Source organism: Phyllopteryx taeniolatus, chromosome 2 (assembly GCF_024500385.1).
Source record: "Phyllopteryx taeniolatus isolate TA_2022b chromosome 2, UOR_Ptae_1.2, whole genome shotgun sequence".
Taxonomy (NCBI): domain Eukaryota; kingdom Metazoa; phylum Chordata; class Actinopteri; order Syngnathiformes; family Syngnathidae; genus Phyllopteryx; species Phyllopteryx taeniolatus.
In genome coordinates, this window is record NC_084503.1 from 5,559,175 (window position 1) to 5,574,356 (window position 15,182).

Sequence of the window (15,182 nt, forward strand, 5' to 3'; positions counted from 1 at the left end):
TGATGTTTTCACAGGAAAGTGGTCGCCGGGGTTAGTGTCATCAACAGGGTCCTACAGAGAGACTGGAGGAGTCACAGAAATGCATGGATGTCTACAGGGCCGTGAAAAAGTATTGGCACCCTTCTCAAATTCTGATATTTCCCCACTTTGTTTAAGATCATCAAATGTAAATGTCAGACAAATATAACCCAAGTGAACTTAAAATGCTGTTTTTCAATGGTTTCATTTATTGGGGGGAACGATTCAAAGTGACCTGGCCCTGTGTGAAAATGTAATGGCCCCCTAAACCTAATAATCCCATCCTGAGCAGCAACAACTGAAATCAAGCGTTTTCCATAACTGGCAATGAGTCTTTCACCTCTCTGTGGAGATGTTTTAGCCCGAATTTTGGAATTCAGCAACAGTGGAGAGTTTTTCGAGCATGAACACCCTTTTTAAAGTCATGCCACAGCATTTTATTCTGATTCAAGTCTGAACTTAGACTAGGCCACTCCAAAAGCATTTCGTTTTTTTAAGCCATTCAGAAGTTGATTTGCTGGTGTGTTTTGGATCGTTATCCTGCTGCAGAACCCAAGTGCGCTTCAGCTTGAGGTAACAAACTGATGGCTGAACATTGTCCTTTCTGGATTTTCTGTTTAAGAGCAGAATTCGTGGTTGGTTTCATCAATCACAGCAAGTTGTCCAGGTCCTGACAAAGCAGCCCAAGACCATGTTTGACAGTTGGTATGATGTTCGTTTTCTGAAATGCTGTGCTTCGTTTACGCCAGATGTAACGAGACACACACACACCTTCCAAAAAGCTCAACTTTCACCTCGTCACTCCATATAACATTCTCCCAAAAGTCTTTGTAAGCACTTTTATTTGTATTTATTTTGCAAAATAAAGACGAGCCTTTACATTATTTTTGGTCAGCAGTGGTTTTTGCCTTGGAACTCTGCCATGGATGCCATTTTTGCCCAGTCTCTTCCTTATTTTTGTGTCATGAACACTGACCTTAACTGAAGCAAGGGAGGCCTGCAGTTCTTTTTTAGAAGTTGTCTTGAGTTCCTTTGTGGCCTCCCGGATGAGTCGTTGCTGTTCTCTTGGGGTAATCTTTGTAGGCTGGCCCCTCCTGGGAAGGTTCACTTCTGTTCCATGTTTTCCCCACGTGAGGATAATGGCTCTCACTATTTGGTTTGCTGGAATCCCGAAGCTTTAGAAATGGATTTTGTAACCCTTCCCAGACTGATGTCAATTACTTTATTCCTCGACTGTTCTGGAATTTCTTTGGGTCGTGTCATTTTGTTGCAGCTTTTTTAGATCTTTCGTCCAGCTTTATTTTGTCTGGACGGATTCTGTTTGTGATTTCTTGATTGAACAGGTCTGGAGGTAATCAGGCTTGGGTGTGATCCGTAAAAAAAATGTAAACAATTCTGATTAACCACAATTAATTCATTATTTGACAAAGGGGGTAATTACTTTTTCACAAAGGGCCAGGTAACTTTGAATACTTTTTTACCCCTTAATAAATTAAATGACCATTTCCAGTGCATCCGGAAAGTGTTCAAATTTGTTTTCACATTTTATGTTACAGCCTCATTTCACAATGGAATAAATTAATTTGTTCTCAAAATTCTACACACAACACCCCATACTGACATTGTGATTGTTTTTGTAAGTTTATACACATTTATTAAAAATTGAAAAGACTAAGAAATCACGTGTACATAAGTATTCACAGCCTTTGCCATGAAGCTCAAAATTGAGGTCAGGTGCATCATGTTTCCACTAATCATCCTTGAGCGGTTCTTACAGCTTAATTGGAGTCCACTTGTGGTAAATTCAGTTGATTGGACATGATTTGGAAAGGCCCACACCTGTCTATGTAAGGTCCCACAGGTAACAGTGCATTTCAGAGCACAAACCAAGCATTAAGTCAAAGGACCTCTGAGACAGGATTGTCTCGAGGCACAAGCTTGGGCAAGGGTACAGAAAAAAAACTCTGCTGCTTGGAAGGTTCCAATGAGCACAGTGGCCTCCATCCGTTTATGGAAGAAGTTCCGAACCACCAGGATTCTTCCTCGAGCTGGCGGCCCGTCTCGAACTGAGCGATCGGGGTAGAAGAGCCTTAGTCAGGGAGGTGACCAAGAACCCGATGGTCACTCCGTCAGAGCTCCAGCGGTCCTTTGTGGAGAGAGAACCTTCCAGAACGATGGCAGCCCGGCTGGAGTTTACCAAAAGGCACCTTCAGGACTCTCAGACTATGAGAGAGAAAATTCTCTGGTCTGATGAGACAGAGATTTAACCCTTTGGCGTGAATGCCAGGCGTCGTGTTTGGAGGAAACCAGGCACCGCTCACCACCTGACCAATACCATCCCTAAAGTGAAGTATGTTGGTGGCAGCAGCATGCTGTGGGGATGTTTTTCAGTGGTAGGAACTGGGAGACGAGTCGGGTTTGTGGGAAAGATGAATGCAGCAATGTACAGAAACAACCTGGATGAAAACCTGCTCCAGAGTGCTCAGGACCTTAGGCGAAGGTTAACCTTCCAACAGGAAAACGACCCTTAGCACACAGCCAAGACAACGAAGGAGTGGCTTCGGGACAACTCTGTGAATGTCCTTGAGTGGCCCAGCCAGTGCCCAGACTTGAATCCAATCGAACATCTCTGGAGAGATCTGAAAATTGCTGTGCACTGACGCTCCCCATCCAACCTGATGGAGCTTGAGAGTTGCTGCAAAGAGGAATGGTCAAAACTGCCCGAAAATACATGTGACAAGCTTGTGGCGTCATATTCAAAAAGACTTAAGGCAGTAATTACTGCCAAAGGTGCATCAATAAAGTATTAGCAAAGGCTGAGAATACTTATGTATGTGAATTTTCAAACATTTCAAAACCCTTTTTTCACATTGTGGTCTACAAATCGCTGCTTTTGCAACGTATCAAATGGCACAATGTCTTTGACTGATGAGCACGATTGACTCTTGATTCCCTCACACCGAGCTGCTTCTTGACCTACATACAGTATGTAACACAATATGAACATTCCTAATGTTGCTAAACTAATGTTGTCTTTATTGGGATTACTGTTTATTGTCCCTTTATTGGGACTACTCTCACTAGTGTTTTTTTTTTTTTTTTTTTTTTTAAATAGGTGCTAGAGTACTCGTAACAGTCACTAAATGTAGCGACCAATTCGCTAAGACTGTGCTTTTGTAAAATGGCTCGTCTCTGTTTGCAGCCATGTTGCTATTGTAAGCATTGGATTTCAGTGATCAAAGATGGTTACATTTTATATTTGTGAATTTAAGAAATACAACTTGATTTTATATATATATATATATATATATATATTAAAAAAAAAAAAAAGATGGCACGGTGGACGACTGGCTAGCACATCTCCCTCGCAGTTCTGAGGACCCTGGTTCAAATCCAGCCTCGCCTGTGCAGAGTTTGCATGTTCTCCCCGTGCGTGCATGTGTTTTCTCCGGGTACTCCGGTTTCCTCCCACATCCCAAAAACTTGCATGGTATGTTAATTGGAGACTCTAAATTGCCCGTAGGTGTGAATGTGAGCGCGAACGGTTGTTTACATGTGCCCTGTGGTTGGCTGGCAACCAGTTCAGGCTGCACCCTGCCTTTCGCCCAAAGATAGCTGGGACAGGCTCCAGCAAGCCCGCGACCCTAGTGAGGATACGGTACGGAAAATGGATGGAATGGATATACGGTATAAAAAAGGAAACCAGTTGGTCGTTCGTTAAGGGTCTTATTTTGTTCCTAATTCCCCTTTAACCATGCCAAAATACTCGATTATTCGATGGACTTTTCAGTAGGCTTCTTGAAAACGAAAATATTAAGTAGTTTCAGCCCGACATTGAACTGCACCATTATATTGTTGTATTTTTGTACAATAATACCCCTGCTCCGGATTCCTGTGCAATTCACTTTCAAAATAATTAGAAAGGTGCTCCTCAAATGAAGAAATGATTAGCAAAAGTGCTTCTCAAAGAAAGAAAAAAACCATTTCAGCCTTGATTAAATGACAAATCTCTCTTCTCTTTGTGTGCGTATTCGGAAGGTATGCTTTACAAATTGGGATTTGGGTGTATTTTTCTCTAGTAAGTGACCATGTCAGGAGGGTTCACAAACTTGCAAGCAACAATGTACAGAGATCTCAAACAGTTGATGTATCACTGCAACATACTTCCTTTACACAAATTACTAGTTTCCTACAGACCAGGCAGCATCTTATTGCGTTTCATTATAGAAAGAGTACAAAATGCACACAAAAGCCACAAACCCGTGGGGGAATTTTTCAGTGAAAATCTGAGAATAGGTTCCACAACAGTGTTTCCCACAGGACCGTCATCTATTATCTATCTAGTGGTGTGTATCTGGTGGCTGGCCAGATTTAATTTGGATTTTCATAGAATACTTTTTTTTTTATGCTTGAGTGAAAATAAATACATTTAACAACGATACTTTAATGCTAAGTGTACACTTACTGAGTAAATTACAATCAAATCAATCGCAGGGCGCCTACAGTATAAACAAGTAACCATTCATTCTCACATTTACACTTATGGAAATTAGCCTCATTGGCTTCACCTACCCTGAACTAATAAGTGAGATGGAAACACAAACCACATGGGCCACAGGAATGTTTTGCTCCCAGGAACTCAAAGTTCCTGGGCTGGTTGGTGGAAAAGCCCCTAATATGCGTTATTTGAAGGTAAATCCCTCCAGTGTCCAAATGCTAATACTAGCTAGCGCGTCAATAGGATTTTCCATTGACCGTTTACATCAATCTGGTGATTTCTAAAATGATCTATCTATCTATAGAACATATATGTGTGTTTTATATATATATATATATATAAAATGAGGGTAATCATTTTGTTATGCTCAGTTTTACAGTAAACTCTAACTGGGGGTCAATAAACAGCTTGAAGCATGGTCATTGAGGGCAGATTAACATTCTACAGGGTCCAAAGGAGGAGCTGCTGTATGTGGCTAGTGGCGTTAGCTTCGGCTATCATCTTGAGGCCAGGCATGCGTTGCCAGTCGCGGTTTCTCAGTGCTTCATCACAACATCCCGTCTTGGACGGGATGTTTCAGTGATAAAATAATTTCAAACCGACGATGCGATGCAGTTTTGGGCCGTTTTTGGTGGGTGAAAATTTTCAGTAACAGATGCGTAGTGGCCCCCAGCCACCGGGCAAACGTAAATGTCGGACTCTGCACTGTAATAAACAGCAAAAAAAAAAAAAAAGATACAGTGCCTACCTTAGTCGTATTGCATGCTGCACAGTCAATGACAGTTGCACAACGCACAGATGTCTGCTCATCTAAGAAAAGTGCTTCCAAACAGTATCTTGAGCAGTTTCCCTTTTATCTTGGGTGCCATTCTGAGCTCCCTTCATTCCTTCATTGATAATGTGGCGGCTGCTGTTCGCACTTGGATTGGCTAAATGTGCTGATCGAGGATGTGGAGGGGGAACTTTCCACCTTCTGCCGCTGAGCAGACGACTAGTTTTCAGCTTACATCCAAGCGTTATGCACAGAGTCAATGATCGTCACGCGGCGCAAGTAGAAGCACAACGTAGATCCTTCCGTTCGTCCATAGCGAGACCATTCGCAAACCAAAAATAATACTCAACTAGAGGTGTTTTCACAATTTGTTCGGAAACAGTCATTCGCCACAGCTGAATGTGTATGTGGGGAAACACTCCACAATAAAAATGCAAGTCGGGGAATTTGTGAAAAGCTGGGGTTTATATTATCATTTATGTTCTTGTCCTTTAATGGGACAAGAGAATGGAGCATTTTGTACTAAGCCAGCCGAGCTCTCCACAAAGTGGTAACTTTGAGGAAAGGTCTCCAAAAAACCTATTTGGTCGCAGTTGGTGGATTTCGGTAGGCAAGGGCAGCTGCAAAACATCGTGGATTTACAACATCGTGTCGGTTGCTGGTGCTTGCTCATTAATGTGTTTCTCGTTTCAAATGTTTTTTATACATTTCTTTCTCCACAGACAACCAAAGAGATGATAGCTCGTTCCTTTGCCACCATAGTCACGCATCCCTTTCATGGTATGGAAATATTGAATTTCTGAAATTGTCACCGTTTTTGGTTGTTTAAGCCTGTTCTCTCCCCGTGAGCCCTTTTTGAAATGACGTCGTTGCTGGATGCCCGTCAGAAACCGTGAATTGTGATTTAATTTCTTGCTTTGGAAGGGGAACCACCACTAAAAAAAAATTCAAAAGGTTGTAAATTGTCTATGGGGGAGCCGTAGTAGGCTGTATGCAGCATAGTGGGAAAAGTGGGTGTCCGAGATCAAAGGCGAAGAACAAGAGCCACTTTTCAACCTCCGTGACGACGCAAAGGAGCAGCAGACCGTCTTCAGCGGCTCATCCCGGAGACGGTGCTCGCTCGGGCCGAGGCACCGATCCGAGATCTTGGTCACCTTTTGCTGACGTAACTCTCGCGCCCGTGCACATTTGATCAACCTCGTTTCAAAAATGGCTAACGGGAAGAAGAGACCAGGCTCGAACTTGTTTTCCAAAAATGAACCTTCAAACAAGTAGGAATTGGGCTCATTTGAATGTCCCTTGTCACACTCGGTGGCATTCATTTCGATATTTGTTTGAACGAGTCGATTGGATTCAAGAAAGTTTTTTTTCTGACTTGTCTTTCAGTGATTACATTGCGTTGTATGGTGCAGTTTATTGGAAGAGAAACAAAATACAGGTAACATTTTTATACATTCCAAACTATAGTGGCTGTACAATTTGGGAAATAATATTCATCTGTTTTTAGTGGAGTCTTTGATTCCATCATCACCATCTACAGAGAGGAAGGAATGCTGGGCTTCTTCGCGTATGTCTCTTCTTTAATTCAGTCTCGTAGAGGCTATCATGATAAAAATGTATTAGGAGTCCTTCATAAATAGCTGGTGTATACTGACGCATACTATCGCAGAGCCAAAATGTCAAGGAAATGTAATGCAGCCGGAAGTTTGCAAATTTCTGATAAAGCTTATCTTTAATTCGAAAGTATTATCCATCCACGTTACTTTCAAAGCTTTATTTCAAAATTGAAATTCTTTCCCCAGACATGAGGGGAAGTTGTAGTTTTGCCAACTTGTTTAAAATGAAGACCTGTACTGTGGTATTCATGGCCTTTTCCATTAAGCTTGGGGGGACATATTAGCTCAGATGGATACCGTTTCCACTCATCATCCTCGAGATGATTTGAAACCTTAACTGGAGTTCATCTGTGGTGAATTAATTTGGTTGGATAGGATTTGGAAAGGCACACGATACAGTAAGTCAAAGGAATTGTCTCGAGCCTTTCGAGACAGGACAAGTCTTTCTGTATTGCTGAAAGAAATACAATAAGAGGGTTTCCCCAAACAAGAAGATCAAAGTTTGTGTTTTTTTCAGTGTACAGAATAAAGATTTTCTGTCATACTATACGACAAAATACTGCCCCAAACGTGGGCCGAAGATTGCAAACGAGATGTGGCAACATTTACATGCAATGGTTTTGCAAAAGTGAGTACACACCAATTAAAATCTGGCGATGCACTAAAGTCCTAAAATCCTACTTCAACCATAGGTGAGTCGAACTGAAAATTGACACCAAAAAAAAGCTTACTTTTCAAAGGGAGTTCACTCATTTATGTTGAACTGTGTGTGTGTGTGTTTTTTTTTTCCATGAGATTGACCTTACTTAAATACAGCAGTACTTGTACTTTTTCTCACAGTGGATTGATCCCTCGTCTCCTTGGAGATGTCTTCGCTCTGTGGATTTGTAACCTGCTGGCTCACTTCATCAACACATACGCTATTGATGATTCGGTATATATTTGGTCTTTTTTTTTTGTTTGAATTACGGTATTTTCTTGTGGCTCAAAGTTTTTTTCTTTTTCACTGGAGTTTATTTGTCTCTCTTAAGATGAGCCACACAGGAGAAATCAAGAACTGCTCTCAGGCTGTGACAGGGGTAAGCCCTCCGCATGCCTGCATTATATTCATAGTAGCATCCGTACTCAACAAAATGCTTTTTTTGGTCTCTTTTTCTCCAGTTCTTTGCCAGCATGCTCACGTACCCTTTTGTTTTGGTGTCAAACCTCATGGCTGTCAATAACTGCGGGTGAGTTATCCGAGGAATTGAGTTTTTCAGACTCTTGGATTTGAGCGCTTTACTCTACTGGCTACAGCCGGGTCAGTATCGGAAATGAGAATCTATTCTCGATTGCCTCGCCTGGATAAATAAAGGTTTTATAAGGAAATACAAAATGTCAATCAGACTGTGTTTCTTCCTCAGGCTCACTGGAGGGCTCCCCCCCTATGCATCAGTATATCCTACCTGGGCTCACTGCTGGAAACATCTAAGCAGAGAGGTCAGCTCTTTTCTTGTCTCGAAACCTGATTTGTTGGTTTCAAGTCAATCAGCAGGGCCTCAAGTTCTATGAAATTAAAAGTCAACTGTTTAGCAATTGAATGGCAAGGGGAAAAAGATATTGAAATGTCTGCTGGTTTTCTTGTGTGTTGTTCAATGGGAAGAACCTGGTAAAGGGTGGGGTGGATGAGTCCAAGAGAATTTTGCCTGCCCTTTTCGTAGTGTGCAGGATCGGAGGGTACCGCTAATCCTTGCCGCAGTCCGATTTTGTCCTGGTTTTGGTCGCAGCCGCAGGAAATGCATCCTATGCTGGGCCTCTTTAGATGATGTAGTCTCATTCAAGCAGATGCTCTCGCGTTGTTAGACAAGGTTTGTCAGGTTGCAGGACTGGGGTCACAAATTAGATAAATCGCGGTTGACTTATTGCGGATTCCGTGCATCACAGATGATTTTTTTTTTAATAGCAATTGGGCTCTTATTCTTAGCAGAAAAAGAAACCTCAACTCATGCAAATTGTTTGAGGATACAAACAACATGACCGGAAAACCACTGTTTAAAACACAAGACGCTGTCCGTTTTATGAATGAAATGCACAAATAGGAAACTTAGCCTGACAAATCGCAAATGCACACGCATAACAATATCGACAGGAACAAATGTAGGTAAAGAGCAATGTTTACCTTGATTTTCCAAAGCTATAGTACTGTAGTTAAAAACATAACCACAATGAATTCTGGGTTCCCATAATGCTTTGCGCTGACTACATTGCCAGGACCACCAGGAAGAAAATTGCCTCTTTACACCATGTCTGCATTGGCTGGTCACATCATTGAAGCAGAGCACACCCGTCTTTAAGAGCCCCGGCCTTCCATAGAGTGTGTGGATGGTAATGCACCTAGTGTTGTACCTGAATGAGTTCAATGTACGAACGTTCATTGGCCAGGATGCAGTTCCTATTTTGGGTGAACGTGAACTGAACTGAGTTCATTTCTGCCTGACGAATGTTATTGAGAACGCGCTCATTGAACGTTTTGGGAATGAAAGTTCACTTTAATGGTGCCAGGTTTTGTTAGGGCCATCCGAGGCAAAATGCGTCTGAACACGCACTGTACAAGCCTGCGCATGTCGGGACATGCAGTAAATGCCACATTTGGCGCGGATGCGGCTGCCGCTCGTGTTTACACGAGGCAGGCCCACCGCAGCTGCATGAGTGCGCGAGGTACGTTCAGGCACACTGTGTGAATGTATTCTCTTGGAATGCAGTGCATAATTGTAAGGAAAATGATTATTTATTTTGTTAAAACACTGTACGATCATACTGTGATCATTTTGCATTTTTGTTTTGTATTATAAGAATAGATCAAGAGAAAATGTTCCGTTAATATCGTCAGCCAGAGCTGCTAGGAAAGCAGTTATCAATGTCCTGTGTTGCGTGTTTTTGTTCGCACGTTAAGTGCAAAGTCCTGTTTTTATTTGAATTCATTTTTAAAAAGACCATTCAAGCTTTTCTTCATGTTTTTGAGATTGTTGGGTAAAGGTTGCAGACTGAATGGAGGGCAAACATTAAAGAGGATGAAATGCCCAGTATTTTAAGTGTAATTGGCCGTCAGCAACATTCCTTCATTTTCCGTACCGCTTATCCGCACTGGGGTTGCGGGCGTGCTGGGGCCTACCCAGCCATCTTCGGGCGAGATGCGGGGTACGCCCCGAACTGATCGCCAACCGATCACAAGGCACATATAACCAAACAACCATTCACACCTACAGACAATTAACCTAGCACACACGTCTACCAAGACATCCTGAGGCGTTGGCTGCATTCCGTGCGCAAGAAGAGGTGACAGTTGTGGTTTTTCTTTATTCATCTATATTGAAAAAATCCTTGACATTCATTCTCCCCAAAAGTGTTTTGATACCTGACGGGTGTTTATTTGAGCCCTTGAGAGACGTGCCCCTTGCTGATCTGCGGTGCCTTGCCTTTCCCCCAAACTCTCGTCTTCGCTCTCGCAGTTGAGGGTGCCTCCCGCAACTCAGTCAGAAACACGGCTAGGAAGGATTATTTATACAGTCCCTGACTAAGTCTGGTGTAGAAATAACCACAAAACTACCCAAAGATTGTTGCACTGCTGAAAAAGATAGGTGGCTACTGGACCGCTTCCTAAACGCACCCAAAAACTGGAGGTGGGGCACATGTCATACGACACTCGTCAGGCATCTATGCTAGCATCACGCCCAAGGCCTCTTTTTTTTATACTCGTGCGGCCGTTGCATCACGTGACTGACGAATCGCCCCGCGCGGCACCTTTGCGTAGCTTGCCGCGCGCCCGACAAAAATAGTTGCTGCGCGTCGAACGCCGCGGAGCTCATCTCTCGTGATCGGTCCGTTTTAGTCACATGCTGTGATAACGCAGCAGCGTGCCCGTTGGTTCTACACATCATCTACGTCGCCGCCTTCTCAATCGATTTTGCGGCCTAATTAAACGTATCATCTGGTCATCCAGGTCCATTTGTTCTGTCGCGGCCGCCGTTCTTGTTGCTTCGTTCCTTGTTACTGAAAGGAAAGTAAAAGCGGCTACCGGAAATGGCAAAAGAAAATGCAGAGGAAACTCCACCCTGTGGTGTCCTTTCCAATACCGGCCGGAGCGACACCCCCGACTTGAAGGAGAACTGCGGCGCACTTTCGAAACGGCGCGCGTGGGTCGGGCTCGAGTAGAAAGGCAAACTACGCGAGGGACACCAGCGGTTGCGTCAGCGCGAGTATAAAGAAGCCATTAGCCTGCGCAAGGTTTTGTACTATTGAAAGCCTTGGCTTGCCGTTAACTGACGTTAACTTGTCATGTGAATGAAGAGAGACGTAGAGAAGGTGCAGCCGACCTGCAGCAGGCAGACACGGACAGACAGTCCGACAAGTTGACCAGTTTTATTTCGTTTAAAATCTCAATTATGTTCATGTGGAAGCCAGAAGAAAAAACCAGTGTTACCACAAACAGTTGAATGTCAATGTTTTATCATTGCAGCATCCTGGCCAAAAGTATTTGAATGGATGTCCTTCAAGTTTTCAAATAGTTTTGTCAAATATTGCACTATATTAGGAGTGTCAAACATACGACCCATGGGCCAAAACTGTCCCACTCGCGGTTACAATCGTGAACGCAGGATTTGTAAGTGACAAAATAGATAAGGCATTGTGGTGGTAGGGCCTGATCATTTTGAATTCGTATGCTCATGTAGAAAATGGAATGGGAATAATTCCTAGGTCTTCATAAGTGAATTCAATTTGAAAGAGGAATACTTTACTTTTCAGTTCCAAATCCCCGTGACTCAGTTTTGTGCCTTAAAATACAATCACTGTGATCAGTTATGCGCACACATAGATGACAAACTGAAGCAATATTTTCTTAAGAAATCTGAGGTTTTGTAAAAAAAGAATTTTTTTAATTAGTCATTGAAATGTAGAGATTTTCCTCGCATAGGCTACTTGTTTTGCATTAAAAACGGGGGGATATTGATTTATTATATGAACACTTTCAGTGGCAAGAACTGCATTTTATAAACTCAGAAGGTTGGGGAGAACTAATTTATCCGGTTTAATAATGTTGTGAGCGCCAGGGGGCATCGGTAATAATGCACAGGAGGTGATTCAGACTTGTCTTCTTTAAAAAATAATTTTAAATGATCCTAGGAGCTAAGTTGTCTGGGCTGGTAGGTTCACCCATTACAAACAGGTCCACGGTGAGGGACCAGACAAAGCACACTCAAAGACCCCTTATGATGAGTAAAAATATTGGACCTCAATTTCCCTCGCCCAGACGCGGGTCGCCGGGGTCCCGCTCTGGAGGTGGGGCCGAAGGCAGGGACCTTGTCGATCTGATCCCCGGGTACAGAAGCTGGCTCTAGGGACGTGAAATGTCACCTATCTGGCAGGGAAGGAGCCCGAGCTGGCGAGAGGTTCCGACTGGATAGAGTTGGGCTCGCCTCCACACACGGCCTGGGCTCTGGTAACGGTCCTCTTGAGAGGGGTTGGACTCTCTTCCACTCTGGAGTTGCCCGCGCCAAGCAAGTGTGGGTATACTTATTGCCCCTCCGCCGGCTCGGGGCCTGTACTTTGGGGTTCACCCCGGTGGATGAGAGGAAAGCCTCCCTCCGCCTTCGAGTGGGGGGACGGGTCTTGACAGTTGTTTCTGCCTTTGCACCAAACAGCAGTTCAGCGTACCCACCCTTTTTGGAGTCCTTGGCGGTTTTGCTGCTCCCGCTGGGGACTCCATCATTCTGCTGGGGGACTTCTATGCTCACGTGGGCAATGAAAGTGAGACCTGGAAGCGCGTGATTGGGAGGAACGCCCCCCACCCCCCCGATCAGAACCCGAGCGGTGTTCTGTTATTGGACTTCTGTGCTCACCACGTATTGTCCGTAACGAACATGTTCAAGCATAAGGGTGTCCACACATGCACTTGGCACCAGGACACCCGAGGTCGCAGTCCAATGATCGACTTTGTGGTCGTGTCATCGGACTTGTGGCCGCATTTCTTGGACACTCTGGTGAAGAGAGGGGCGGAGCTGTCAACTGATCACCACCTGGTGGGGAGTTGGCTCCGACGGTGGAGGAAGATGCTGGTCCAACCTGGCATGTATTGTGAGGGTCTGCTGGGAATGGCAGAATCCCCTGTCAGAAGGAGTTTCAACTCTCACCTCTGGCAGAATTTCACCCAGGTCCCGGAGGAGGCGAAGGACATTGAGTCTGAGTGGACCATGTTCTGCGCCTCCATTGCTGATGCGGCCAACCGGAGCTGTGGCCGTAAGGTGGTCAGGTGGAGAGGTGGCCTGTCATGGCAGCAATCCCTGAACCCGTTGGTGGATGCCAGCGGGGAAGGATGGCGTCAAGCTGAAGGCCTTTTTGGCCTGTGGGACTCCTGAGGCAGCTGATGGGTACCGGCTGACCAAGCGGAATGCAGCTTTGTTGGTCGCTGAGGTAAAAACTCAAGCATGGGAGGAGTTTAGTGGGGCCATGGAGAACGACTTCTTGACTGCTTCGAGGGAATTCTGGTCCACCATTTGGCGTCTCAGGAGGGGGAAGCGGTGTACCATCAACACGGTGTATAGTGGGGATGGGACGGTGCTGACTCGGGACATCATAAGTCGGTGGAGAGAATACTTTGAAGACCTCCTCAATTCCACCGACGCCTTCCCATGAGGAAGCAGAGTCTGGGGTCTCTGAGGCCGGCACTCCTATCTCTGGGGTTGAGGTCACCGAGGTGGTTAAAAAGCTCCTCAATGGCAAGGCCCCGGGGGTGGATGAGATTCGCCTGGAGTTCCTAAAGGTTCTGGATTTTGTGGGGCTGTCCTGGTTGACACGTCTCTGCCACATTGCGTGGACATTTGGGACAGTACATCTAGATTGGCAGACTAGGTTGGTGGTCCCCCTTTTTAAGAAGGGGGACCAGAGGGTGTGTTCCAACTTCAGGAGTATCACACTTCTCAGCCTCCCTGGTAAGGTCTATTCAGGGGTGCTGGAGTGGAGGGTCCGTCGGGAAGTTGAATTTCAGATTCAGGAGGAGCAATGTGGTTTTCGTCCTGGCCGTGGAACAGTGTACCAGCTCTACACACCCTCGGCAGTGTCCTCGAGGGTCGCATGGGCGTTCAACCAGTCTACATGTGTTTTGTGGACTTGGTGAAGGCGTTCGATCGTGTCCCTTGGGGAGTCCTGTCGGGGGTGCTTCAGGAGTATGGGGTACTGAATCCCCTGATACAGGCTGTTTGGTCCCTGTACGACCAGTGTCAGAGTTTAGTCCGCATTGCTGGCAGTAAGTTGGACTCATTTCAGGTGAAGGTTGGACTCAGCCGAGGCTGCCCTTTGTCACCGATTCTGTTCATAACTGTGGGTCAAGAGCGAGAGAACAAGATCTCTGTTACAAGCGGCCGAAATGAGTTTCCTCCGCAGGGTGTCCACCCTCTCCCTTAGAGAGAGGGTGAGAAGCTCGGCCATCCGGGAGGTGCTCGGAGTCGAGCCGCTACTCCTCTGAACATCGCCGTCCTGGAGCAACCTCCCTACTCACCTGACCTGGCTCCGTTTGTTTTGATTTTTCCCCCCAATATTTCCAAACTCAATGAGGTCATCAAACAGACCCGTTTTTCAAGACGCAGATGACACCAACATGGCTGCGGTGGAATCCCGGAAGAATTCTTCCAGGTGTGGCAAAGAAGGCTGTCAGACTTCAGGGAGAATTCTTTGAAGGCTTCATTTTGGATTTGACAGCAGCCATGGAACTTTTCTGACACAGCTTGTATTTCAGGACTTGTGCAAACTGCCCTTGTTATATAGCTGCTATATCTGAATTGACATGGCTTTTTTTTAATAACAAATGTATTTTATGATTTGTAGCCATTGCCACTCAAATCTTGATACTGACTTCGTGACGATGCAGTGAACAGATGCTGGACTGAGCACCTAGCAATCAACTCTTCCGGTTGAGCCGCTCGGAATTGCAGCAGGACCCCTCGTTTCTATCGTATCTCCTTGTAAAAAGCAAACCAGTAATTGAATCATACTCACTTTGTTCACGGTTAATTTGAAATGTTGTTTTTTAATAAAGGGCTGGAAAATTTTTTTTTTTTTTTCATCAGATTCGGTTCGTCGAAAAGATAATTGACAGATTAATCGATTTATTAAAATAGTTGCAGCCCTACTGACAAAGTATTCATGAAGGTAATAGTGTTGAATGCAATTGATACTCAGTCAACATTTTGTTTCAAATTGGAAGGTTTTTTTCTGAATTTCAACCACAGCTAACCATTGATTGATT

General features: G+C 44.6%; 1 protein-coding gene across 3 annotated transcripts in view; it reads left to right on the top strand.

The window, feature by feature from the left end:
- Positions 1-15,182, top strand: part of mtch2 (mitochondrial carrier homolog 2) — a 38,511-nt gene that overhangs the window by 22,724 nt on the left and 605 nt on the right. The window contains exons 6-13 of one of the 3 annotated variants that reach the window (XM_061756077.1): positions 6,011-6,068; positions 6,675-6,726; positions 6,796-6,855; positions 7,745-7,838; positions 7,936-7,983; positions 8,066-8,133; positions 8,308-8,383; positions 15,004-15,085. In XM_061756077.1, the coding sequence (XP_061612061.1) occupies positions 6,011-6,068; positions 6,675-6,726; positions 6,796-6,855; positions 7,745-7,838; positions 7,936-7,983; positions 8,066-8,133; positions 8,308-8,383; positions 15,004-15,054 (507 nt within the window). In that variant the 3' untranslated portion in view covers positions 15,055-15,085. The remainder of the gene's footprint in view (positions 1-6,010; positions 6,069-6,674; positions 6,727-6,795; positions 6,856-7,744; positions 7,839-7,935; positions 7,984-8,065; positions 8,134-8,307; positions 8,384-15,003; positions 15,086-15,182) is intronic. The other 2 variants (XM_061756069.1, XM_061756087.1) reach the window with 2 other exon arrangements.